The 26,193-nt window shown below is 34.7% G+C and overlaps 1 protein-coding gene across 1 annotated transcript in view; it reads left to right on the plus strand.

Annotated features, from left to right (window-relative positions):
- Positions 1-26,193, plus strand: part of CD2AP (CD2 associated protein) — a 130,098-nt gene that overhangs the window by 45,666 nt on the left and 58,239 nt on the right. Inside the window, exons 3-5 of the mRNA XM_008523644.2 lie at positions 3,818-3,971; positions 13,174-13,274; positions 16,345-16,465. Coding sequence (XP_008521866.1) covers positions 3,818-3,971; positions 13,174-13,274; positions 16,345-16,465 — 376 coding nt within the window. The remainder of the gene's footprint in view (positions 1-3,817; positions 3,972-13,173; positions 13,275-16,344; positions 16,466-26,193) is intronic.

Below are 26,193 nucleotides of genomic sequence, written 5' to 3' on the forward strand. Positions count from 1 at the left end.
AGAATAAATTTAGAAACTTTAAAAATAGTCCTGCTATATTATAACTGTCGTTGTTGTTTCCCTTGATGATTTTGATAACGTTTGCACTCAGAAGATACATACTGATTTCATATTCAGGAGATTTTCTCCTGTTGGTCATTTTACTTTGGATTAAAAGTCTTTTGGTAAATATCTAATTTAATCATAATAAAAAGGAAAATCTTATGGCTTGAAGTAGTTCCTTCTGGATCATTCCTTATATACTATCACTTATATTCCAAAAAAAAAAAAAACCAAAAAAACTTTAGGAGTGGGGTAAACTATTTTGTTAGATTGAAAACCTAATTTTTCATATATGGATGTAATGTTGACTCAGTCAAAGCTGAAACAGTGGACATGTACCAAATAAACATTCAATCTTTCTTATTTTCCTTATTCTTTAGTAATATCACTTTCCCATATTTTCTGATTTATGCTTCTATAAAGTTGGAGGTTCTAGTTCTATATAACCCTTTTGGAAATCATGAATGTTAAATTAAAAATAATTAAGTATATTTCTTAGCTTTAAATTGCCACAAGCAGAAGTGTAACTGTTTAGGAATTTGGTGATTAGATAACTTGTCTCTTTCATTTGAAAAGTCGAAAGAAGCTCATGCGCTCTATCCTGGTTTTTATTATTCTTTGTGACCTTTGATTCTACGATAGAGAAGCTAATTGCTTTCTATTTTCAGATCATGATCATGTGCTGGCCATGGTCAGATGACCAAATTATTATGTAGATATATTACAATATGAAGGATGAGTTTGTGAATTTTGTTGATTATCTTTTAAGTTGTCTGCTTTTGGTTAGTGCAATCACAGTTAAGTATCTTTACTTACTTTAATAGGTGAAGAATAACCATATCCTTTCCAACCTTTTTAGCTCCTCCTCATTTAGTTATATTTGTCATCTTCCTTTAATTTACTACTTCCTTCTCCTTATCTATGAAACAAAACCAATCAATATAATGCATTCTTATCTATTTGGAGATTGTCCATATTGTATTTTTTTCTTGGCCAGTTCATACCGACATTACCTATTGTGTAGGAGTCTTCCTTCATTTGTACAATGAGAGTCAAAGTTTTTCTGAGTTTGCTTTGTTAGTACATGATGCTCTTTAAAGATGACTTTTTTTTTTTTACTGGATCTCCTGGCATCATTTTCAGAGCTGGGAAAGGAAGTGAAGTTGGTAGAAAATAGATGCTACAGTGTTAGTATACATTTTGTTTACTGGCCAATTAGGTAAAAGGAAGTAAAGGGCAGAAGAAGGAAGAAACACTGGAAGCCCTACTGACACTTCATAGATACTCAGTAAAATTTGTTGTTGAAGATAATATCCAAAGAGTAATTTGGTGGCACTGTGTGTCCATGAACTAGGGAAGAGAGTAGGTTGGTGAGAGAGAGAGAGTGTGTGTGTGTACGTGTATCTGGTGGTGGTAGATTGTAGCAGCTACAGGTTCTGGAGGAAGTGGAGCCCAAAGCACACTTTTACCTTATTTGTAATTTTGCTTAGAGCCTTGAGGTTACTTGGTACTTGTGATAATGTCTTAGTTGGCACTTTATCTTTGGAAGACTCTAAACCTGAGTTTTCCCTATGCAGTGTAGGCTATATTTTTAATTTGCTTCTCCCCTTTTCTTTTGTATCTTTTGTCCTCAGAAGATGTATTATATCTAATATTCATGGCTGTAAATGTGTCAGAATATTGAAGATCCTTAAAATGTTTCTAGATCTGGAGCAGTATGTTGTAAATTAATTTTTTAAGAAATGAGAAACATTGTCTTAATTAATATATCACACTTTTTCATGTGGTTAATTTCTGTTAAAAGGTAACACAAATACCCAAAGTTGCATAGCTAGTGAACAGGATAGAACCAAGATTTGCACCCAGGTGATCTGTCTCCTGAACCTGTACTCTTAATCACCTTTGGTCAAATTGAAGTCACTTTCCTAGAGGAACAAGATTTGAATGTTAAGTCAAGTTTTTGGTCTTCTGTACTAGAAAACAATAGCTCTCAGAGATATGACTTTTTATTTTTTTTAAATGTAGGTAGCTCTTGAGACAGCAGATCCAAAATGAATGTTCTTTGGCATGTTAAGGTTGTCACTACCAGTCTTTACATAGATTTTATGTTTTCGTTAGTTTGAAAAATATTTAGCGCAATCTCAAAACTGAGGTTTTCAGATGTTGACATGTCAAGTATTATTAATAGCAAATTGAAGTACTTTTCCTTAAGTGCATTACCAGTAAAAATGAAGCAGTCTACATTGTGAAGTATTTTGTGTCTTTTATGATTTGTACTTTAATAGTTTTTCACAGTTCTCCAACTTAACAGTTTTCCCAAAATAAAAAACTTTTTTTCCGATTGCAAAATGATACGCGTTGTTACAAAAACAAAAAAGCAAGCATCAGACATTTCTGAAGAGTATAAAGAATCATCATCTGAAATCCTACCAGCTAGAGAATAACAACTGGTTAACATTGTGGTAGGCATAAACACCTGGAGATTGAAATTCTTTGTTAACTTTATGTGTAAAAATATCTTCTGGTTAATGATTTGCTTTTTTTTCATGGATACTTTTAATAAACAGAAATTGTTAATTTTAATAACAAATATGTGAGGTAGGAATCCACTTTCATTTCCTATCCCCTAAATATGTAACAGTAGTTTTAGAAACACTATATTTTAAGATTCAATTTTTTCCTTACTTCTTGTCTGTTATAAATCAAGTTTGTCTGTTTATGGTCTCTTTATGTTGTTTCATTTATCAGTATGTCTGTTTTTATGCCAGTTACCACACTGTCTAATTTATAGTATCATATAGTTTTTCTTTATAACTAAGTTAAAAAAAGAAAAATCTCTTTGCTTTCTTTTCCCTTAAGTATTCTGGCTGATCTTGGCCTTTTGCTTTTCTATACAAATTTAGAACCAGTTTATTAAATTGCTCTCCCAAATCCATGGTATATTTATTGGAATTTGCATTGCATCATTACATCAATTTTAGGGAGAATTGATATCTTTATGATACTGAATTTTTGATCACTGAATGTGGCATAACTTCCCTTTTATTTGTCTTTTGTCTTCCAATAAAATTACATAGTTCTTTTCATGAAGATTTCCTGTTTTCTGTCAGACCTATAACGTAGAGCAGGGTTCATCAAACTACAGCCCATGGGCGTCATCTGAATGCCACATGTTTTTATAATGTCCATGAGCTGAGAATGCTAGCTATGAATTTTATAAATGGTTGGGAAGAATCAAAAGAACAGTATTCAGTAACGTGAGAATTATATGAAATTGAAATTATAGTGTCTGTAAGTAAAATTTTTTTGGAGCATAGCTATGTTCATTCATTTAAGTATATGATTGCTTTTGCACTACAAATGACAGCATTCATTGTTGAAACGGAGATTGTGTAGCCCACAAATCCTGAAATATTTTACTGTCTGGCCCTTTGTAGAAAAAGTTTGCCTATTCCTGACTTAGAATTATTGTTTGTCTTATTGTTTGTTTGTTTATGTATCTCAGGATTTCTTTGTTTATTGGGTGGAGATGATGTTTTAGCCTCCATTTCTTTACTCCACCTCCAGTTCTGATAAGACTTAAACTCATGATGAGTCACTGTTACCAAAGTGTGTTGTATCCTTAGATATGTGGGGTCAGAGAAAAAGGTTGAATCTCTTGATACCGTGTTTTATATAATGATCACTGTACCTGATTTTTGGTATTTTACAATTGAGAATTTAACTTAATAAAATACAACTTAATTTGCCTATTTACTCATTTCCCCTTTTATAGGAAGTTAAGAGAGAGACAGAATCCAAGGATGACAATTTGCCCATCAAACGGGAAAGGCATGGGAATGTAGCAAGTCTTGTGCAACGAATAAGCACCTATGGACTTCCAGCTGGTGGAATTCAGCCACATCCACAAACCAAAAACATTAAGAGGAGTATGTAAATAATTCCTTTCTGGTTTAATTAAATCAAAATAGTAAGATGTTTTATAACTGTTGGTAAATGACGTTAAGAAAAATTAGCTCAACTTTTTACAGCAGATTGCAGAAGCTTCCTGCTTATTCTCAGGTTACTAGTTATTGGCCCGTGGAGTCAATCTTCCTATGATAATTCAGCATGAGCTGCTGACAACTGTCTATGGGAATTATAAATTAAAATATGAGGCTTTGTTTTCTTTTAATCTTGCAGGCTCTGTTGAATAGTTTAACACTTTGCCTTAAATTTATTTCACTATCATTTATTTAATGGGATGCTAAACTGTCTGCTTATCCTTAAGCATATAGATTTTTAAGCAGCAAGGATTTTATAGTATGTTTTCTTTAGAGGTTAGACACCTGAATATATACGTTGTTTTCCAAGGTGATTGGCCCAGAAGTGTGCCTTTTAAGTATTTGGTACTCTGTAAATATTTTAGGAGAACAGTTTAGCATAGAGGGAGAGTGCCACATTTGAAATAGACATGAGTTTGAGTTCATCTTGTGACCTTAGATCATTTAAACTCTTGAGTTTTATTTTGCTGCTGGTGAGAAAGTGGTAAAAAGACAGGTAATATTGCTGTTCTCAAAGAGCTTAGGGTCTTTGGAAAGACTTATTAAAAAGGTATTAAACGTTAAACATGTACAAAGAAGTACGACATTTATGGGAACAGATAGTGTTTTAACTTAGTAAAACCTGAAGCCCCTTGATGTTGAATACTAACTATGATGTTCAGTTTGATTTAGTAAGTAGTAAATGGGTATTTAACGACATTTATCTTAGATCAATGTCTTTGATATTGTGGTCTGTAAATCCCTTGTGGTACCACGTAGTCTGCAGTCATGAAATTTTGTTTATATACAGTTCACAAATGTAAGACTATTTATGATTTTTAAAAAGTCTCCTTATATCTCAACCTGTTGCTTTCTGTGCTACTGTCTGTGAAGTTTGAGGAAACCTCTACTTTCTGGGTTATATCACCTTTTGATTATTTTCATAAAATAAAAACATTTTCATAAAAGTGAAACAGATTTCATAACACCGAGACAGACGAATTAAAGGGTTCTGTGTGTTCTTTGTTTCCTGGTAAGTGCACTGTACAAACAATAGTTAGATATTACCTGTACTGCTTTCAGCCTGCCATCTGAGGGTGGATAGTTTCAGTATTGTCATTGTCCTGGACTCTGAAACTCTGGAGATTGGGGGACAGAGAGAGTATGTCCACATCCTGTGTAAAGGTGGCCCTTTATATAGAATTTCTGTGTACAGGAGAATTTTTAGGCCCATGGAAGGGTTATTTATGACCTCTGCCTATTGTAAAATCTGTTTACCACTTTCTTTAGCTTTACTGAGCTATAAAGGGACAAGTTTCTTCTTAAGTAGAGGCTAGACAAAGGGCTTCAAAGTTATGAATATTTTATTCATTTTGTCTGCTAATAGGAAAGGACACATGAATTTTGCCTTCCTCAAGAACCATGGTCATAATTCTTTTTCTTGTAAGAAGGAAAAACCATTATGTAGTTGGTGCCAGGAGGCTTAGGCTCTTTTTCCTAAGGATCTCCTCCATAACTTCTTTTTAAGTGCATGTACTGCAAGGACTAAATTGGTCATTTGGTGCTAGCTAACATTTTAAACAGGATGCAGGTTGTTTTTGCTTTCAGATTGCTTTTCCAGGAAAATCAAGCTAATGTTTTTTTTTTAAATCTGATTTTTATTTTGTTACTGTTAGTTTGCATCATATCCTTAATTCACGAAATAGACCAGTTACTCAAAAGTGGTTCATTGTAATAGTAGTAGATACTACTAACCAATACTATTAATATTAAAAAAAACTTAAAATAGTTGTAAAGGTTGATAATGATAAAAACTGCAGTGTGACTGTTCAGTGTAAATCTCTGTGTGTACCAAGACAGGTGAGTCTGCACATGTGTGGAATTTTGTCTAAACAACTAAACAGGAGACATGCAATTAGATAGCTGAATATCTGGAAACTGGACTTAACTATTTTTCTGTAGTCTATAAAGCCAAAAACTTGGCTTTTTTGTGAAGTCTAGTCATGAAGCCATTGAAACTTTTGTTATTGCATGTAAGTTAAGCATGATAACTTCTTTGGTGTGACAAGCAGGTATTTTCTAGACTGGGTACAGAATAATGTTTTCTGGGACAGAGTTTATTACGATAAGTTGCTAAAGTTCTAGAAGAGAAGAAATTTACACTTCTCATAGTAAAAGCAGGAACAAGTCACGTTACTGCTGAGACCCTTGTAAAATTGGGCACAAAGATAATGGGGTAGAGTATTTTACTTACAGAGTAAAGAATTGATGTCTTTCAGCATCACAACTCTATATAACATTCATTGTGGAACATTAGTAGGTATTTCACTTTATATTTGGAAAAAATTGATGCTAGATGTAACTCTATTCTTGGCATGTGAGGGAAAACATTAGTGCCTGTAACCTTGTTAGTGGAAATTCATGCTATGGAAGTGATTTTTCATCTATTTAATAATTATTTTGAATATGAAAGATACATTGTGATTGATAGATCACTAGTAGTTGTTCCAAAAGAAATCATGTTGCTACATGAAAAATTAATTGACTAGAATGTCAGTCTACACAGTGTTTCATTTCCAGAAAACATTCAGTAGCATGTAGTGTGCCTCCTGATTTTGAGTCAGTGCTGAAGAAAATAGTGAGAATTCTGAATACCATCAAAATATGGTCACTGACTATATATCTTTACATCATACATTAAAAAAAAAAATGGGTTTATCTGTTCAGGCTCTGCTCTTTGACATTAAAATGTTCTGACTCATAAAGAGAAAAAGGCTCACACACATGACTCCTCCCCAGCCGCAGCCTCTCAGATAAATGGGGCAGGGTGTTCTGACTTTCTGTTTTATCTTGAAAAATTTAAAATCTTACAGAAAAGTTGAGAGAATAATTGTACGTTGAACATAGCATAGTCTTCACCTAAATTTGCTGTTAACATTTTGTCACAATGGCTTTATCTCTGTATCTGTATACATATACAAATACAGTATTTTAAATAAAGATTGGCACCTGAGCTAACATCTGTTGCCAATCTTCTTCTTCTTCTTTTTTTTTTTTTCCTTCTTCTCCTCCTCCCCAAAGCCCCCGAGTACATAGTTGTAGATTCTAGTTCTGAGTGCCTCTAGTTGTGCTATGTGGGATGCCGCCTCAGCATCACCGGATGAACAGTGCCATGTCTGTGCCCAGGATCCGAAATGGTGAAACTCTGGGCTGGCGAAGTGAGTGTGTGAACTTAACCACTTGGCCACAGGGCCTGCCCCTATAAATACATTTTTTAACTGAATCAGTTGGAAGTACATTGTAGACATGATGCTTTGTCACTGATCACATAAGTTTTTCTTCCTGATGGTGATAATGATAATATATTCTAAGATTTTGGTTGTCTTAATCAAGTAGTATATCTCAGCAATATACCTAGACTCTTGACCAGCTCGAATCTTTAAGTTGTAATGGCCTAAGTATTATGATTTTTTTTTACTAAGAATAAGAAAGAATTTTTAAAGAAGATTCAACCATATAGCAAATGGTTCAGTCACTGTTTCTTAACGTTTGATGATTTTCTCTGCTTACTGGAGAAAGAAATTGATTAAGAAAACTTTTTTTCTTTTTTAAAGATTGGCACCTGAGCTAGCATCTATTGCCAGTCTTTATTTTTTTTTTTATTCTTCTCCCCAAAGCCCCCCAGTACATAGTTATATATTCTAGTTGTAAGTGCCTTTGGTTGTGCTATGTGGGACGCTGCCTCAGCATGACCTGACAAGCAGTGCCGTGTCCGCACCCAGGATCCGAACGGGTGAAACCCTGGGCTGCCAAAACCAAGCATGGGAACTTAACTACTCAGATACCAGGCTGGCTCCCTAAAAATTTTTTTGACATTAGAAAAATGTAAATACTGTAGTAAAACCTGAAGATATAGTTTCCAGAACCAAATGGAACCAAAAGTACATCAGGAATCCTTTTGCTGCTATCTCCAAAGTTTTAGCATCAGCCTCCCAGCATCTGAGTATGGTGTGCTCTTCATTTTAGCATTTGATGGAAAGATTAAAAACAATAATCTTCAGTGAGAAATAGTTCCATAATTTGAGAGCTCTATTTGATCTGAATATTTAGATCTATTTTTCAGAACCATGATATACTTGCAGTTCTTGATGGACCGCCATTTGAAAATTTAGAATTTTCTATTTTACTAGAAAAAATGTGGAAAGTGACTTCACTGAGTGTGAAATTTCACAAAATTAGATTTTGTTTTTTGAAAAATACCAAACATTTCTAAAAAGTTTTTTGAAATTTTTCAACATTTATATGCTGAATGCCTTAATACCTGTGAGTATAAGACCATGAGAGCAGTGTTAGAGTGCGCAATCAAATCTGCCAAATAAAGGTGGGTATGGATAATGATTCAAAACTCACAGTCTAGCGGGGGAAGTCATCAACTTACTATAAATAGGGACTACAGTAATAATTACCTCATAGAATTTTAGAGATATTAACATGTTAAATGTTATAAGAAGTGCTTGATAAATGTTTTTAATTATTATTATTGTGTTTTATGCTATTAAGAACCATATTAGAAACATATGTAATGGGCAGTTATGATTTAAAGGAAGGGGCAGTTCTATATTGGAGTTGTCAAGCAGGGTGTATTTAAGCTCTTATTTAGGTAGGACATGTCATTCACTTGATGATAAAGGAATATGGCTTTCCAGGTAGAATTGCTACCTTTGGGAGACCCACGAGATAAGCAAGTGCATGGTATTTTCAGGAAATAAGCATCCGAGTTGGCTAGACTGCTTGAGCAATGTTAAAGCACTTTGTAGTCTCTAAAGGAGGCAGCATGATATAGTGGAAAGATAAAAGTCCTATGATGATGATAACAAGTTTTTATGATCTCTTGTGTGGGAGATGTTTGTGACTTAGAATAGTACTGATACATAAAAGACATCAAGTAAGTCCCTGTCTTGCTTTTCTCCTTTATCGTCTTCCTTGTTTGATAGCTTTATTTATGAAATATTGATTTAAAAAGACTGACTTATTAATTTCTTGGTAGATCTGAAAAGCTATATGGAGGTTACTTGTGATAAGAAAATACTAGTCATAGTTATTTTTTTAAAATTGACTAATTTCACACATCCTTTTATTGATAGCTCTACTCTTACACATATTGTTTTATTTTCTTTTGTGCTTAACAGGGTTCTGATACATTGTAGAAATTCAGTAAATATTTATTGACCGATGTGTATGGGTAGACATTATGTATGCCCTTTGAAATGTGAAAAATCTCAAAATTCCTTCAGTTGTGCTGCCAGTTAATAGATGAGTTCAATATAGGCAGTCACCTCAACTTATGAGTGAACCTTATTTAAATATGGAATCATGTGAAAAATTTTTCTTTTTTCAATAAATGACTCATATTTTGTGGTAATAATAAGGGCTCTTTAGATGTTATTATCCCATATGGCTTTTTCCTTTGAAAAATGAAAAATTTCTTTGCAAATGATTTTGCAGTCTATTTTGGAAAAACCACTCTGTGGAGAGTTATGAGTAGTGTGAGAGGAAAAGGAAAACAAAGCTTTGGTTAAAATTTAACTAGGCTGCTCAAAATTAATTGATAATGTTTGGAGGCAGGGAGGCTAATTAATACTCTATTGACTTTAAATCATTTAAAAAAATATTGATACTCATTAAAAAGCAAGCTACATTTTTTTTTAAAGGCCTAAGATTATCAGAAAGATAGAAAGGATTTTCTTTGAAGTGTACCCTGAGCAAAATAGATTTTTCTTTTCAATAATATAGATCATTTTCCCCTCATCTATGCGGTGGTTAACTTCAGAGAATACGTTTATGAACACATTTTCTCAGGGTCACTTCAACAACTTGCAGAAGTATTTAGGGACTGTATTTATCTAGTGTAAGAGATGAGAAGTCCTGCATTATGTATAAAACCACTAATTATTACTTAAAAATTTATTCTGAGACCTGATGAAAGGTGACATTTGAAAAATTTTACTGTAAACTCTGGGTTAGTTATAAAAGTATGGTCAGTGTTTACCTTCTTTGGTTCTTTTTATTGTAAAATTTTTAAAAAATCAGATGTAATTATTCATTTAAGAAGAGAGGAAACTGTTACTGAGATGTAACTGTTTCTTGTTTGGAGACTCGCTTCTTCTACTTGATTGTTGTGTTTATTTTGCGTCTCTTTCATGGTGTTGGTTGCATGTAATGTGCTTTTTTTGTTGTTTTGGGGGTTCAGTTGGGTTTATTTTTTGTTTTGATAAACCATTTTGTAGATCCATAGACTGTCAGAGCTGAAGTAACTGTCATGGTTCTCTAGTCCAGCTCTTGTTTTGTAGTTCAGGAAATTGATTCTTAGAGAACTTAGGTCAAATAATTAGGTAATGACAGCCGTATGTCTTTTTTTACTGTATAAAAATGTTTGTTTAGGGGCTGGCCCCGTGGCCGAGTGGTTAAGTTTGCGCGCTCCGCTGCAAGCGGCCCAGTGTTTCGTCAGTTCGAATCCTGGGTGCAGACATGGCACTGCTCATCAAACCACGCTGAGGCAGCGTCCCACATGCCACAACTAGAAGGACCCACAACAAAGAATATACAACTATGTACCAGGGGACTTGGGGGAGAAAAAGGAAAAAAAAAGAAAAAAATGTTTGTTTGGAGATGTTATGACATGATTGATGCAGTGAAATTGTACCTATCTGGATTACTTCTTAGAATTCTCCTTTGTTGCCAGCAAGAACAGTTTCTTTAGAATCCTGCGAGGATTTCATTGGGGAAAGGTTTCCTTGATCTAGAACGTCTGCCACGTCTTTTCCACCTTCTCATATTCATATCTTTCATTGTATAAATCGGTTACCAGTTCTTCTTTGAAGACTTCCACATCTGCTCAAGTTCAAACCTGTACTTTCTATTAATTTTTGGGAAGTTTGTAGTTTATACTATATATTTTAATATCTCATTATGTATTCGTGTTTTATGACTAATTGTTTAATGTGTATGCTTCTTGTCTCCTGAGTCCTGTTAGTTCCTTAAGTGTACATTTAAATTATTGAGAAAAATCTTAGGATTGTTGGTGGTAAAGAGGTGATGGAATGGAGACCCTCTTGTCATGATATTTTTTGGCATTGATACCTTATGGTTAGGGCTAGATGTTTGTTCATTCAAAATAAATTCATTCAAAAATATTTAATGTACCTGATAGAAGCCAGGCACTATGCTAGGTGCCGAGGATAGAGCAGTTAACAAACTCAGTGCTCATTTATCTTTAGCCTGCAGGGTAGAGGGAGTACACATAAGAACATAAGTCATTATGATAGAATGAAAAGGAAAAGGTGAGTTGTCAATAACAGGTAGGTTGCAGAAGTCAATAGGGTAAGTATTGAGTGCTGTAGAAGCACAAAGGAAGAGTACCTAATCCAGAAAGCTATTTGGGAGGAAGTTTGTTTTCACCTGAGACCTGAAGATAGTTGAAGGCTGACAAGGGTGGGCTTTTTGGATGAAAGTAAAGTGCCCTAGAAACAGTATGTTGAAATCTCAGAAGAAGTAGGGCATGCCATTTTCAAGGAATTAGGTAAAAGCAGTATAACTAGAGCATTGAGTGCAAGATTGAGAATCACCTAGGGATCTTGTTAAAGTGCAGATTCTGATTCAACTTGCTAGGGCTGTGTAACAAAATACCACAGACTAGGTGGCTTGAACAACAGAAATTTATTTTCTCATTGTGCTGGAGGCTAGAAATATAAAATCAAGGTGCTGTCAGCATTGGATCCTGGTGAGGCCTCTTTTCCTGGCTTGCAGGTGGCTGCCTTCTCCGTGTCCTCATATGGTCTTTTGTGTGTGTGTGTGCGCGCGCGCATGTGCACAGTTAGGTCTGTGTGGGCATTAGAGTCCCACTCGTATGACCTTACTTAACCTTAATTACCTCTCAAAAGGCTCTATCTCCAAATACAGTCATTTTAGGGGTTAGGGCTTCAGTATACGAATTTTGGGAGGATACAGTTCAGTCCATAACAAGTAGGTCTCTGGTGGAGCCTGAGATATTGCATTTCTAACAAGTTCCTGGGTGATACTGTTGCTGCTGGTCTGAGGAACATACTTCGAGTAGCAAGAAGTAATCCTTTAATCAACTGTACCTGGTCATCTACCCATAGCTGCTTCAATGAGTCACTTTTAAAGATGGGAGTGAGTTCTCAAATCTTAGTGTTTGAAAGAAGTTGAAAACCACAAACCTGGATGGTTGTAAATGATCATTACTGTCTAAATAAATGAAGCTTGATTGGAAAGGTAATATAAAATTATTATTATTATTATTATTATTTTAAGATTTTATTTTTTTCCTTTTTCTCCCCAAAGCCCCCTGGTACATAGTTGTATATTCTTCGTTGTGGGTCCTTCTAGTTGTGGCATGTGGGACGCTGCTTCAGCGTGGTTTGATGAGCAGTGCCATGTCCGCACCCAGGATTCGAACCAACGAAACACTGGGCCGCCTGCAGCGGAGCACGCGAACTTAACCACTCGGCCACCGGGCCAGCCCCAATATAAAATTATTTTTGTTTTTGCCTATGCGAGTTTGATTTTTATCTGTCAGAAAATAGAGCTATTAAAGAAGATAAAATATATTTTAGATTTGTGCATTTTGCCTGTTTTTACACTCTCTTAAATTAGTATATTTTAAGTATTCCTAGACTTTGATCAAGAAGTAGTCTGAAAATCACTGGCTTCGAGGACTTGTCTGTGATGAATTTGTTGTGCCAACAGTGTCTTTTATTGTCTGTATTTCTAGTCTCAAAATTGGCAGTGGATATTTTGCTTTTGTGTAATTGGTGGGATCAGATGTATAAGTAGATTTCATTACCAGGAGCGTTGTACCGTATTTGTAGTTGGTTTGAATTTATTTTGAGATGACTAGACTATAGTGGGAAGGCAAGGTGGAAAGCCAACCAGAACTGGTGGTGTGTGGTTAGCTGCTTAAAATGCTTACATGTTCTGTTTTTATGTATACATATAAATCTAATGATAGTAAACATAGTATGTAAATAAAGGTGCTATTGTTTGTTTTAATGATCTTTCTTAACCTAATTTTTTATGTTACTTCCTTCAGAGACCAAGAAGCGTCAGTGTAAAGTTCTCTTTGAATACATTCCACAAAATGAGGATGAACTGGAGCTGAAAGTGGGAGATATTATTGATATTAATGAAGAGGTAAGGAACACATATGTGTTAGAGATAAAGCAGCAATTGGAATTGATGCTTTGGGTATTAGAAAAATATTTTGTAAGAATGTTAATTTTTGTGGGGTTTTTTTTGCCAGTTTCACTGCTTTTTGTAAAAATTTTAAGATACATACTTTAAAATGGATCTCTAGTGACTTAATGCAAGGTTGTCTTCTCTGTAGAAATAAAGCCTTACTCTTCATTGCTGTACCTCATATTTGTGTACTCTATTTGTATCTGTTGACTTTAGGAATAAAAAAAACCTTTTTTAAAGCTAAAAATTAATGTAATAAGTAGCTAAGAATATAATCAAACCTTTTCTTTGATTCTAAATTCACCTTAGATACAAAGCAGTATAATGGAAGGATTTTTACCTTTTGTTTAGCAAAGGGATACAAAAGCAGAATATTTTAAAAAGCTTTGTTTGAATTATCACATTCAAATATTAACCAAAAACACTTTCCCCACGTTTTTATATGTTAGAATGAGATTTAAAAATACTTAAAAAATAATTTCTTGTGTCTGCTTTTATTGTGAGAGGAATAATAAAGTTTTATTTGGCAACTGAAGATCCCATTTTCAGAGTGTATGATTTGATATCATATATTGTCACAGGAATTGCTTTTGTGTCATAACATCATGTAATGAAATTTCTCACTTATATTTGTGTTAAATTCCAATGTGTTTATACAAAAGGCAACTGTTTTATTTCCACCAGGTGGCAATAATAATAGTTAACCTTTATTGAGCCTATATTATGTCAGAGGCACTGTGCTAAGTGTTTCACATTTATTATTTCCTTTAAATTTCTAAACAACCTAAGGAGATAAGAATTTTTATCCCCATTTTACGTATGAAGAGATTGAATCGCAGAAGATAAGTGATTGGCTCTTCCAATTACTGTTGCTGAATAACATGCCATACCAGACTTTGTGGCAAAGAACAACTGTTTTATTAGGGTCTTGGCTTATTTGGGTCAGGAATTCAGATAGGGCACCCCAGGGATGGCTTGTCTCTGTTCTGTGATGTAGGGGACCTCAGCTAGGAAGATTTAAAATTGAGTGCTGGTGGAATCATAGGAATGCTCCTTCACTGACACGTCTGGTGCCTAGAAGGCTCAGAAATTGGGCTGCCAATGGAGAGCCGTTATGTAGCTTCTCTCTTTGGCTTGGCTTTCTTGCTGTGTTGGGACCTTAGGGGTGTCAGGGTAGCTGGACTTATGACATGGCAGTTCAGGGCTCTAAGTGTAAGTAAGCATTTCAGTAAACATGTCGATAGTGTTTTATAATCTAACCTTGGAAGTGATAGTGTCACTTTCACCACGTTCTCTTGGTTACGAGTGTGTCATAAGCCATCAAGATTGAAGGGGGTCGGAACAAAGACCCCTTCTAGGTGTGAGGAGTGTCACGATTACATTGTAGGTGAGCATGTGGGGTAGATTTTGTTTCAGCCATCTTTGCCCAAGTTGCATGTCTGGTATGCAGAGGAGCCAGAATCTGAATCCACACAGTCTGTTTTTGAGTCATTGTTCTTTACCATTATATACTACCCTACCTCTTAAGAGTACCTTAATTAATAGGAATTGTTATATGCTTATTTACCCTAACTATGTAATTGATGCCAATTTGGGATCCAGGAGTAGATAATAGTTCGCTGATGTTTCTCTCTCTTTGTTGTGCCTGTTCCAGGTTGGTTTACGAATCTCCATCACATCTGGTTTAAACTCCCAGTCCTTTGGTGCCTCCTTAAGTCTGCTAAACATTCTGAACTCTTCACACTTAACTGCCTTCCATTCCTCCCTCAAGCAGCTTGTATTCTAGCCACCTTGTATTTCAGCTATATATATTCCATGAATAAGTCCTTTATTTTTATGTCACCATATTTTTCACATGCTTTATACCTGGAAAACTCTTAATCAGCCTTTAATATCCAGCTGTTTTGTCATTTCCCTTTAGAGGAGTCTCTTTTGATTCTTTTAAGCCCTTCCCTTGTGCTCGTACAGCATTTTGTTCCTACTTTTCTTATAGCAACTCTTACATTGTAACTATTTGCTTATTGTTTGTTTTCTTCTTTAGATTTTTTTGTTCAAAGAGAGAGATTTCTCATATGCAAATTTGAATCTTTCCCTAGCACCTAACACCATGGCTTGTACATAGTGAATGCCTATTGGATGAATAACTTATTAAAGTTTGCTTTGTAATTATGATGAAGTAAAACAAACTTAAAAACATATTTTAAGCAGAAAAAAACTTTTTCCAGCTATGATAATTGCATGTACTGCTAAGTGAATTTTGACAGTGAATAGCTTTCTCTTTAAACAGTTGTTTTTACCTGTTAATACCTGTTAGCATCCTTAGCAGAAACTATACATTTTAAAACAGTTATTAAATATTATTAAATAACTTCATGGAAATTGAGTAACCTCGTTATTAGTGAATGTTAAGTATTTTTCTGAAGAGTTTTGTTTCTGAGGGTATTTCTGTTTGGGGTAGGGGAGAGTGTTTAATAGAGCCTGGCATCTGGATTTTTAAAAATACATGATTCTTTCTTATACTTGAGTTAAGACTCACTGGTTAATAAAAGGTTTAGTAATTTTATATGTGATTTAGAAAGTTATATTCTTACATTCATGAAACTTTTTCCAAATACTTAAATAATATGTGTCATAATTACAGTCCGAGGCTCAGTGGTATTTAAAAGAGTGACATTCCAGAAGGAAGCTGTCTACTTCTTGCTGTTAATACATTATTATTGGTTGTCTGATACTTTCATGAAAATTATTTACTACATAGGTTACAAATGATTACAAGTTCTCATTGTAAATGTTGCAAAGTGCTATTGATATCACTAATCTCATCTATGATTAATCCAGTCTACTTAGAATTCATCTACTTAAAATATATTTATATTTTTCCCCGTTGCATTTTCTTATAGATTTAAAGGGATTATTTTGCATCACTAACTTTGTGCTTATTTGCTTCTGTAGCTTGATTTTCCCATGGGGGAAGATTTTCGTTGAAGATAAATTTTTATTATTTTTGAGTTGTGAACTCTTTCAGGTAGAAGAAGGCTGGTGGAGTGGAACCTTGAACAACAAGTTGGGACTGTTTCCCTCCAATTTTGTGCAAGAATTAGAGGTAACAGATGATGGTGAAGCTCATGAAGCCCAGGAGGATTCAGGTAGACTTTAAAACATTTGCATAGATTTAAACAGACTTCATATTTGACCTAGCGTTTGCTTTGTATTTTTTGAAACTCTATTCTTAGTTTTGAACTATGAGCTTCAGTTTATGTACCTTAAGAAAGCAGCTTATGAGAGCGACTTAAAATGAACTAAATATCTAGGCAAGTAATTTAAAAGTTTTTCTTCTTTGATGTCTGCTTCAACCCGAAGTATACTACCTAGGTTATATGATTTTGTCTCACTTAAGATATACTTATGTACATCTTTGATCTGAGTTTACAAATGGCCTATCTAATTTAGAAATTTTAGAAATTAAAAAAACCTTCCTTTTGTTGTTTTCCATATTCACATAATAGATTTTGTTTTCTCTGTGCAGCCAGAATATCATTTAGTTAATTTGTAATTTTTGTCATTTAGAGACTCAGCCACAAATTCATCTTAAGTTTGCTCATCATTCAAAAGTGAGATTGAGGGGGCTGGCCCGGTGGCGCAGCGTTAAGTGCGCACGCTCTGCTTTGGAGGCCCGGTATTCGCTGGTTCAGATCCCGGGTGCGGACACGGCACTGCTTGGCAAGCCATGCTGTGGCAGGCGTCCCACATATAAAGTAGAGGAAGGTGGGCACGGATGTTAGCTCAGGGCCAGCCTTCCTTAGTGAAAAGAGGAGGATTGGCAGCAGATGTTAGCTCAGGGCTAATCTTCCTGAAAAAAAAGTGTGATTGAGAAAATTATACTCCAGAGCTAGATTTACGTTTTTTACTTTTAGGAATTGCTGTGGAATTTAGGAGAATTTTTTTTTTTAAAGAGAAATTGAATTCATAAGTGATAATGCAGGGATAAAGTGGATCTTTTTATGGAAGAGTATATGTAGTGAGACTGTTCAGGGATTTATGCTTGCGTTAACTAATATTATTTGGCAATTTTGTAATGCTTAGATAGGTTTATAGATATTGAAGGGTAGACATACAGCCTTAAGTTGCAGTATCACTGTTTTTTTCAGAGCCAGTGTAATGTCAAGATATGAAGACTATTGTTTTTGTCCATTTGGGCTGCTTTAACAATATACCACAGACTAGGTAGCTTATAAACAACAGAAATTTATTTCTCACAGTTCTGGAGGCTGGGAAGTTTAAGATCAAAGCCTTAGTGTGGTCAAGTTCTGATGAGGCCTCTTCCTGGTGCATAGCTGGTGACTTCTCACTATGTACTCAGATGGTGGGAGGGGCAAGGGATTTCTCTGGAGTCGCTTTTGTAAAGTACTAATCCTATTCCTGAGGGCTCTGCCCTCGAGACCAAATCAGCTCTCAAAAGCCCCGCTTCCTCTAGCATCACCTGGAGAGTTAGGATTCAACATGCCAATCTGGAGGAACAGACATTGAGACCATAGCAATTACGTATCGTTCAGAATGTGGTGATAAAGTCCTAAGGTTTTCCAGACTGCTGTATGTAAAACACTTTCCATTGCATTCCAGTGGCACACTTCTATTTTTTAATCTATCTTTAGATAGATCATACTAGGGTGTTAGGCTCCAGGGACTACCTTTTAGTTATCTTTGCTTAACTGTAGTTTCTTTGTTTGCAAAATAGGAATAAAAACTTTTATCTAAGAGGGTTGTTATGTGAATTGGCAGGATAGTTTCTAAGTGTAATGCTTGCCACATAGTAGATTGTATTGAACCTTTCGTTTCTTTTGCTTCCTTTTGTCAGTACCTTCAATATTTTGAAATGAAGTAGGAAAGCATTATAAGGTTGTTATGTGTGGAACATTGATTTATAAGCCTCAGTGTATTCAGTAGTAAGGGAATGAATTTTAGAAGGAAAAAACTAAATAATTTTATATTTAATAGATGGTAATATTAAGCATAATTGATAAAGCTATCTAGAAATCATTGTTGAAATTGTTCTTAAAGTTTGTGTGATGTTTTTTTTAGTTCTATCATTTTAGACCTTGTTAAGAAAGTTCTCTGAAACTTTCCCTCATCCATAATTATGGTTTGTTTACACATGAAAATTTGTGCAGTTTTTTCCTACTTTTTTTGGTCAGGAACGTTCTCCCTAAGCTAACGTCTGTTGCCAGTATTCCTTTTTTTACTTGAGGAAGATTAGCCCTGAGCTAACATCTGTGCCAGTCTTCCTCTATTTTGTATATGGGTCACTGCCACAGCATGCCTTGATGAGTAGTGTATTTCAGTGCCCAGGATCCAAACTCGAGAACCCAGGCCACCAAAGCTGAGTGCCAGACTTAACTACTACACCACAGGTTAGAAAAGTATTGAGCCTCCAGAAAAGCCAGGTAATGAAATGGTAGAATAGGGCATGAAATGTTAGAGCAAGCTCACAAACATCTAGATGTAAAACTAGAAAGTCCTAGTGCAACCCCCTCATCTTATGGCAGAGAAACCTAAGACTTTGAGAAATTACAACCTATATTTTATTCTACATATTCTTCTTAGAAGAAGATTCTGATCTCATTCCTGAGTACTTTTACACACTACTCCTCACCTTATGGTTTCATCCTTTAAACTCTAGAACAGTGATTTTTTTTTTTAACTTGGAGAAAAGTTAAAAAAATAAAACAAAGTGGGGCTGGCCTAGTGGTGTAGTGGTTAAGTTCGTTCATTGTGCTTTGGTGGCTCAGGGTTCGCGGGGTTTGGATCCGAGGCACAGACCTAGCACTGCTCATCAAGCCACACTGTGGCAGCATCCCACATGAAATGGAGGAAGATTTGCCACAGATGTTAGCTGAGGGCCAATCTTCCTCACAAAAACAAACAAACAAAATAAAACAAAGAGCTCCTCTATACTATTTTTCCAAATTCACCAATTGTTAACATTTTGCCGTTTGCTAATTTATCATTCACTTTCTATTTATCTGTTTTTTACCTTTACCTTTTAGTACTTTAGTGTATGTTTCCTAAGAACAAGGACTGTCTCTTACGTAGCTATAGTATAATTATCAAAATCAAGACATTTAATATTGACAGTATTATTTAATCCACAGTCCATATACAAATTTATTTAATTATTCTAGTATATGCTTATAGCTTTTTTTCTTCCAGTTCTGAACAAGACCATGCAGGAATTTATTTCTTGAGTTTCTTTAATCTAGAATAGTTCCCTATCCTTTCTGTTTTTCTTGACCATCACATTTTTTAAGAGTTTAGGCTGGTTATTTTGTATAATGGATCCTAGTTTGATTTTTCTTCTGCTTCTTTGTGATTAGTTTCAGGTTATATTTTATTGACAGGACTACAAGACTGATGATGTCTTACTGCCTTATATCAGGAGGCACATGATGTCTGTGTTTTATTATTGGTGATGTTAAATTTGATTACTTGGTTACAGTTGTGATGCCACTACAAGTTTACTTTCCTTATAATTGGTGAGTGTCTTGTGGGGAGATCCTTTCAGACTATGTGAATATTCTGTTCCTCATCAAACTTTCACCCAACAGTTTAAGCATCCATGGATAAATTTTGCCTGAAGCAGTTATTACCGTGATAGTTGCAAAATAATGATTTTTCTAACTCCATCATCCCACCTCTGTTTATTACTTGATACTCTTCTCTAAAGAAGAACTTTTCTTTCTCCCCAGTTTGTTTGTTTATTAATGTGGACTCATCAGTGGGTTCTGTTTTATTCACTACATATTACTCTATTACTTTCATTATTTTTTACTTTGATACTGTCAGATTTGGCCAGTTGGAGCTCTTTCAAACTAGTTCTGTGACATTTTTTAAAAATCAACTTTATTAAAATTAAAAATATGCAGTAAACTGTGCCTGTTTAAAATATACAGTTTGATGAATTTGAGATGTATACATCCATGAAAACCACTACCCCAGTAAATGTACAGAAATGTCCATCATCCCCAAAATATCCCTCAGGTCCCTTTGTGGTCCATCTCTTTTTCTGCTTTTGATCCCAGGTGATCATATTTCTGCTTTTTCTTATTTTGGATCAGTGTGCATTAATGTGTCCTCTTGACGTGTCTCCATCATTTTTTGACACTTTCTGACTTTGTGATACAAGATCTTCCAGGGTCATCTTGAACTTTCCCTACTCCAATCCTGGAATCAGCTACTTATTCAGGCAACCGTATTTTCTTTTAGAGAGGGTGATAGTGGTTAGACATTGAGATGTGAGTGCAAGTGTGCTCATTGCTCCTAGGAGCAATAATGCTTCTAGGCCCTCTGGGTGGATAAAACTGGGGAATGCTTACACATACATACACAAACACACACCCACACACACCCACACACCCACACCCCCACACCCCTATATCTCTTTACTTATCATTCATTCATCTATCTACTTATCTGCCTACCCATTGCTACTGGTACCTCTAATTCCAATTTCATAATACAGGGTACATTCTAGAGTCTGCGTTGATTTCATTTTTAAACCTATCAGCCATAGAAATGAATGAAATCAGTAATTGAGTGTGCTTTACTTTTAGGGGAGTTTAATTTTTCTTACAGGTTTTAGTTATTTATACTTTGCAAGTTTCAATTATATTGCCTGTGTATATTTTCTTTTGTATTCATTCATGAAAGGATTAATCTTTAAAAAGCAATATTATAATCTTTGGTGTTATCAATAGATTGTAATGGGTATGGAAAAAAAGAGTATGAAGTCAATTTCTGAAGAGTTCACAGAAGAGATCTTGGAATTTTAGAAAGTGACAGGGAAAAATGTGTTACTTTACATAGTTGTAAAATACTGTTAATTTGTGTTAGGAAGTAAATACTATATAGCAGATCTAGTAATGAGAGCTAGGAATAATGAATGAGATATTGAGGAAAAATTGCCAGTTAACTATAAATAATACCAGCATTTCCAGTGAGGGTTTTAGTAATCAATTTTAGTAATAATTAATAAGTAATAGAGTGAAGGTATAAATTAGTTTGATGAATAGTTGTAACTCTGCTCTAATTTTTAGAATAAAATATGTGAACTTAGGTATAAGTAGAGACCAGTTTAATCAAGTGATTATTTCTTAAGCCTTCTATGTGCTAAGAGCTATATGTTGGTTTTGTGAGGGTACAGAGTCCCCTCTGCAGTCCAGAATCTTAAGTTCCAGGCCTCTGGGGGGTAAGACAAATATGAACTCCAATAAATATATCTGAATCTAGAGTGAAATGATCTGAGTATAAGAAGTGTTGGTGGAAAATATTTCTAAACTGAACACATCGTTTGCCACTTACCTGAATTTGCAAATTTTCATCTTTTCCGAAATGTTCCAAGAAACATTAGAAATATAGTCTGCACCTCTGCAACGTTCTTGGCTTGGATGTTATCTTCTAAACTCCTGTTTTTTCCCTTCTAATCGTTCTTTCCCTTGTTTTCCTCTATACAGACTTTTTTGGAAAAATTGTTAATCGTTATAAAAAAATCTTAATCATTCTTTAGTATAAAGTTCAGTAGTAGTACATGTATTCGTGTTATTGTGCATCAGAGCTCCAGAACTTTTTCACTTCGCAAAATCAAAACTCTATACCCATTAAACATCTCTTCCTTCCCTGCCACCCAAACCACCATTCTCCTTTCTGTTTCTGAATTTGACTACTTTAGATACTGAAATCTAATACTTTAGATAATGAAATCATACCATACATGCATGCTTTTCTTAACGACAGGGATTCATTCTGAGAATGTGTCATTAGGTGATTTTGTCGTTGTGTGAACATCATAGAGTGTACTTATACAAAGCTAGATGATACGGCCTACTACAGCCCTAGGCTACATGGAACTAATCGTATGGGACCACTGTCGTGTATGGGGTCGGTCATTGACTGCAACATTAGTGGTACATGACTGTATTTGTCTTTTTGTGACTGGCTTGTTTCACTTAACATAATGCCCTCAAGGTCTGTCCATCTTATAGCATGTGATAGAATTTCCTTTTTTCAGTTTGAATACTACTCGATTGTATGTGTATGCCACATTCTGTTTAGTCATTCATCCGTTGATGGGCATTTCAGCTGCTTCCACCTTTCGGCAATTGTGAATAATGCTAAAACATGGGTGTGCAGATACCTCTTCAAGGTCCTGCTTTCAATTCGGATATATTCCCACAAGTGGGATTGCTGGATTATATGGTAGTTCTGTTTTTAAATTTCTTGGGGAAATGCCATACTATTTTCCATAGTTGTACCATTTTACAATTCCGCTAACAGTGTATAGGGGTTCTAATTTCTCCATATCTATAGCAACACTTGTTATTTTCTGTTTTTTTTTTTTGGTATTAGCCATCTTACTGGGTATGAGATGATATCTCTTCGTGATTTTGATTTGCAGTTTTCTAATGATTAGTGATGTTGAGCATCTTTTCGTATGCCTACCGTTTGTATATCATCTTTGGAGAAATGTTTGTTCAAGTCTTTTTAATAAGATGTTTTTTGTTGTTGAGTTGTAGGAATTCTTTATATATTCTAGACATTAATCCTTTGTCAGGTAAATGATGTGCAGATATTTTCTTCCATTCTGTTGAGCATACCCTTTGATGTAGAAAAGTTCAATTTAATGTTCGCAGTCTCAATTGTATATATTTTCTTTTGTTGCCTGGACTTTTAGTGTCATGTCTAAGAAATTATTGCCAAATCCTCTGTTAATGAAGCTTGTCCCCTGTGTTTTCTTTTAGGACTTTTGGGTTTTATGTTGTTAATCTATTTAGAGTGAATCTTTGTATATGGTTTAAATGTATGGGTCCAACTACATTCTTTTGCGTCTAGATATTCACTTTTCCCAGCAGCATTTGTTAAAGAGACTGTGCTTTCCCCATTGAGTGACCTTGACACCCTTGTTGAAGTTCACCTGACCATTTTATGCAGACTTTGCTTTTTATGTGGAGTTAACCATATTTCAATAGTGACATGATAAAGTTGTGTTTGGCAGAGTAGTTTTTATTTCTGGGAGTTGGAAGTAGGCAGATTGGGACACTGAAATTAACTTCAGTGCAAATGCTGATTCCATTGAAAGATAGAAAATCATTGAGATAGGAGTAAATAGAGGAATCATAACAAATAGTTTACTATTTTATGTTATACTTACTTGAGAATACATGGTATCAATTCTGAAGTCAGACTTATGTTTCAAGGATGCATAAAAACTGTTAGGGAACAAACATAAGAACTGAAAACCTCTAGGTTAAATAAAATTTAATGGTGAACTTACTTAGAAAACTCTTCCCTGAATTACTTCTGATGCCTATTGGTATTTCTTATGTTTTATAGGTATTGGATTTTCTGATATTTATTTTTAATATTAAAATTTGGTTTAAATTAAAGCTTATGGCAAAGTGATTTTTATGATGCCATCTAAGCTGAGCCCTTTGAGTTTGTACAAAATTTCAACTCTCTGTGGGACCACTAGCAAAGGAAGTTGAATTTAAATTTGGATATAGTTCATTACTTTTATAATTATGAATACTTTGGGCATTTTTTTGCATTGTTCAGCCTTCTGTGAATTTTAGTAACCTTGCAGAATTATATCTGTTAAAAATGTACTTCCTTGCTTGCTTAACCCCTTTACAATAACAGCACATTCTAAATGTGGAGCTTTGTGATTATGGGGTGGGCAGTCAGTGGTTGAAGTACACTATAATTCCTTTTTTTTTAAACTCTAATTTTTAGGCAGAAAGTTTTTGCATATTGATGTGACTGCCAAGAAGTGAGTGTTTTATAAGGACTTTGGAACTTTAATGATAAAAGTGTATAATTCTCTAAGTTTTAATTTAAGAATTTGATTTTATGCATTATGACTTAAAGAATTGATGCCTTCTATTCTTGTGTGCTAACAAAGTGTAACATCCTCTGTCTGTAATTGGTGTTTGGCAGGCAGTCTTTTTAGTCAGTAAAATATGGTATGTGTCTAGTAGCTGTTACAAGAATTACAGTTGACTGTATATTATAAAATGTTATTTTTTGCTTACAAATTGGAATGCCATATTCATCATATTTGATGATTTTATAGTTTCTCCTTATACTCCTTTCATTTCGTAGAGCTCTTCTCTTAATCAATAAACTGAAGTATATGAAATGATGTTCTTGGTTTGATGAATTAAACTCTAGCTAACTACTAAGAAGAGCATTCTGATGTTAGGCAATAGATAGATATTATTACTGAGCCTTCATGGGTAATTTATTTTTATGTGCTCAGTTTTTATTGAAGAACTGTAGAGTAAAAGTTATAAGAAAGCCACTATTATATTTTTTGTAGGAATGTGGTGAATTCATAATCTGTTCTTTTACTCGGTGTTTCCTGTATAAAATCTCAAGATAAATATCTTAATATTCAGTTTCAGGAAAAGTGTTGCTTCTCTAGGGAAGTGTTATATTTCCATTTTTATAGTAAAATGACTCCTTTTTCATTTTGTCACATCTGCCAACCTTTCTTGTCTAGAGTGTCCTCTTGTCACCTTTCAGATTCCATTTATTTGCTTAGTAGGACTTGCTTTCTGTTTTCCCCTTATTCTCTAAGGCCGGTGACTATATCTACCGGTATTTTCCTCCCTTGTATAAATCTTCTCCCCACATTAAGCCTATCAGAAGTCTCCATTTAGATGTCTAATAGGCATCTTAAAGTTAAGATGGGCAAAACTGATCTGCCCTTTTCTCTGTACCCAGATCTTCTTTATAGAGTCATCCTCATCTGAGTTAATGCCAACTCCATCCTTCTTTTACTTAGACAAAGAATTGGATCCATTTTTTATTCTTTTTACTCTCACACTCTACATTTGATTCGTTAACAGATTTTGTCACTAACTCAATAAATGTACAGAATCTCTTTTCTTTTACCACCTCCACTGCAGCTACCCTGGTATAAGTTATGTTTTGCTGTATAATTGCAATTGCCTATTTGCCATTATCTCCCTACTGAGTGTTAAAGTGCTGACCCTCCAATAGCTATACATTTTACTTAGAGTAAAAGCAATAGTCTTTTTAAATTGGCTACAAAGCCCTCCTTGATCTGGCACCCCCATGTACCTCCCCTCACCTCTCTGACTTCATTTCCTACTTAACTCTCTGCTTTGTTCACATTGGTCTCCCTATGGTTTTTTGAAGATGTCGAGAACATTCCTGTCCCATAGCCTTTGTACTTGCTGTATACCTTTGCCTGGAATGTTCTTCTTTAAGAGGTCCTTATGGCTTTCCGTCTGATTTCAGGATTCTGCTCAGAAGTCACTTTCAGTGAGGCCTTTCTTGACAACTCTGTATAAGACAGCAAAAAGCTCCCATCCCCCACTCTTTAATTCCCTTATCTTCTTTGATCTTTCTTTGATTCATTTGTTGTTATTCCTTATTTATTTTCTTAACTGTCTGTCTATCCCCATGTTAGAATATATATTTTGTTGTTTTCACTGCTGCATGCCCAGTTTCTGGAATAGTGGCACATTAATGCTCAATGAGTGAATGAATAGTGTTTTGTACAGGTGTACAGAGAACTTTTCAAACACTTTGTCACATTAAATCCTCATAACTTTTGAGGAGGTTAGTGTCACCCGCATTTTAAAGGTGAAGGAATTGTAACTCTGAGATGATTTAACAATTGAGTGGTAAAATCATAATTGGAATTCTGTTCTCATCTTTTTACTTTATGATGCTATTTAATATATGGGGGTGTGGGTATTAGGTAATTCTCACTATTTTAGTCCATTTGTTTGCTTGTTGTCTTCTCTTAAATTTCTTTTAATTATGCCTATAAAACTGTCATTTCATGTAGTTT

The sequence above is a fragment of the Equus przewalskii genome, chromosome 19, assembly GCF_037783145.1.
Source record: "Equus przewalskii isolate Varuska chromosome 19, EquPr2, whole genome shotgun sequence".
NCBI lineage: Eukaryota > Metazoa > Chordata > Mammalia > Perissodactyla > Equidae > Equus > Equus przewalskii.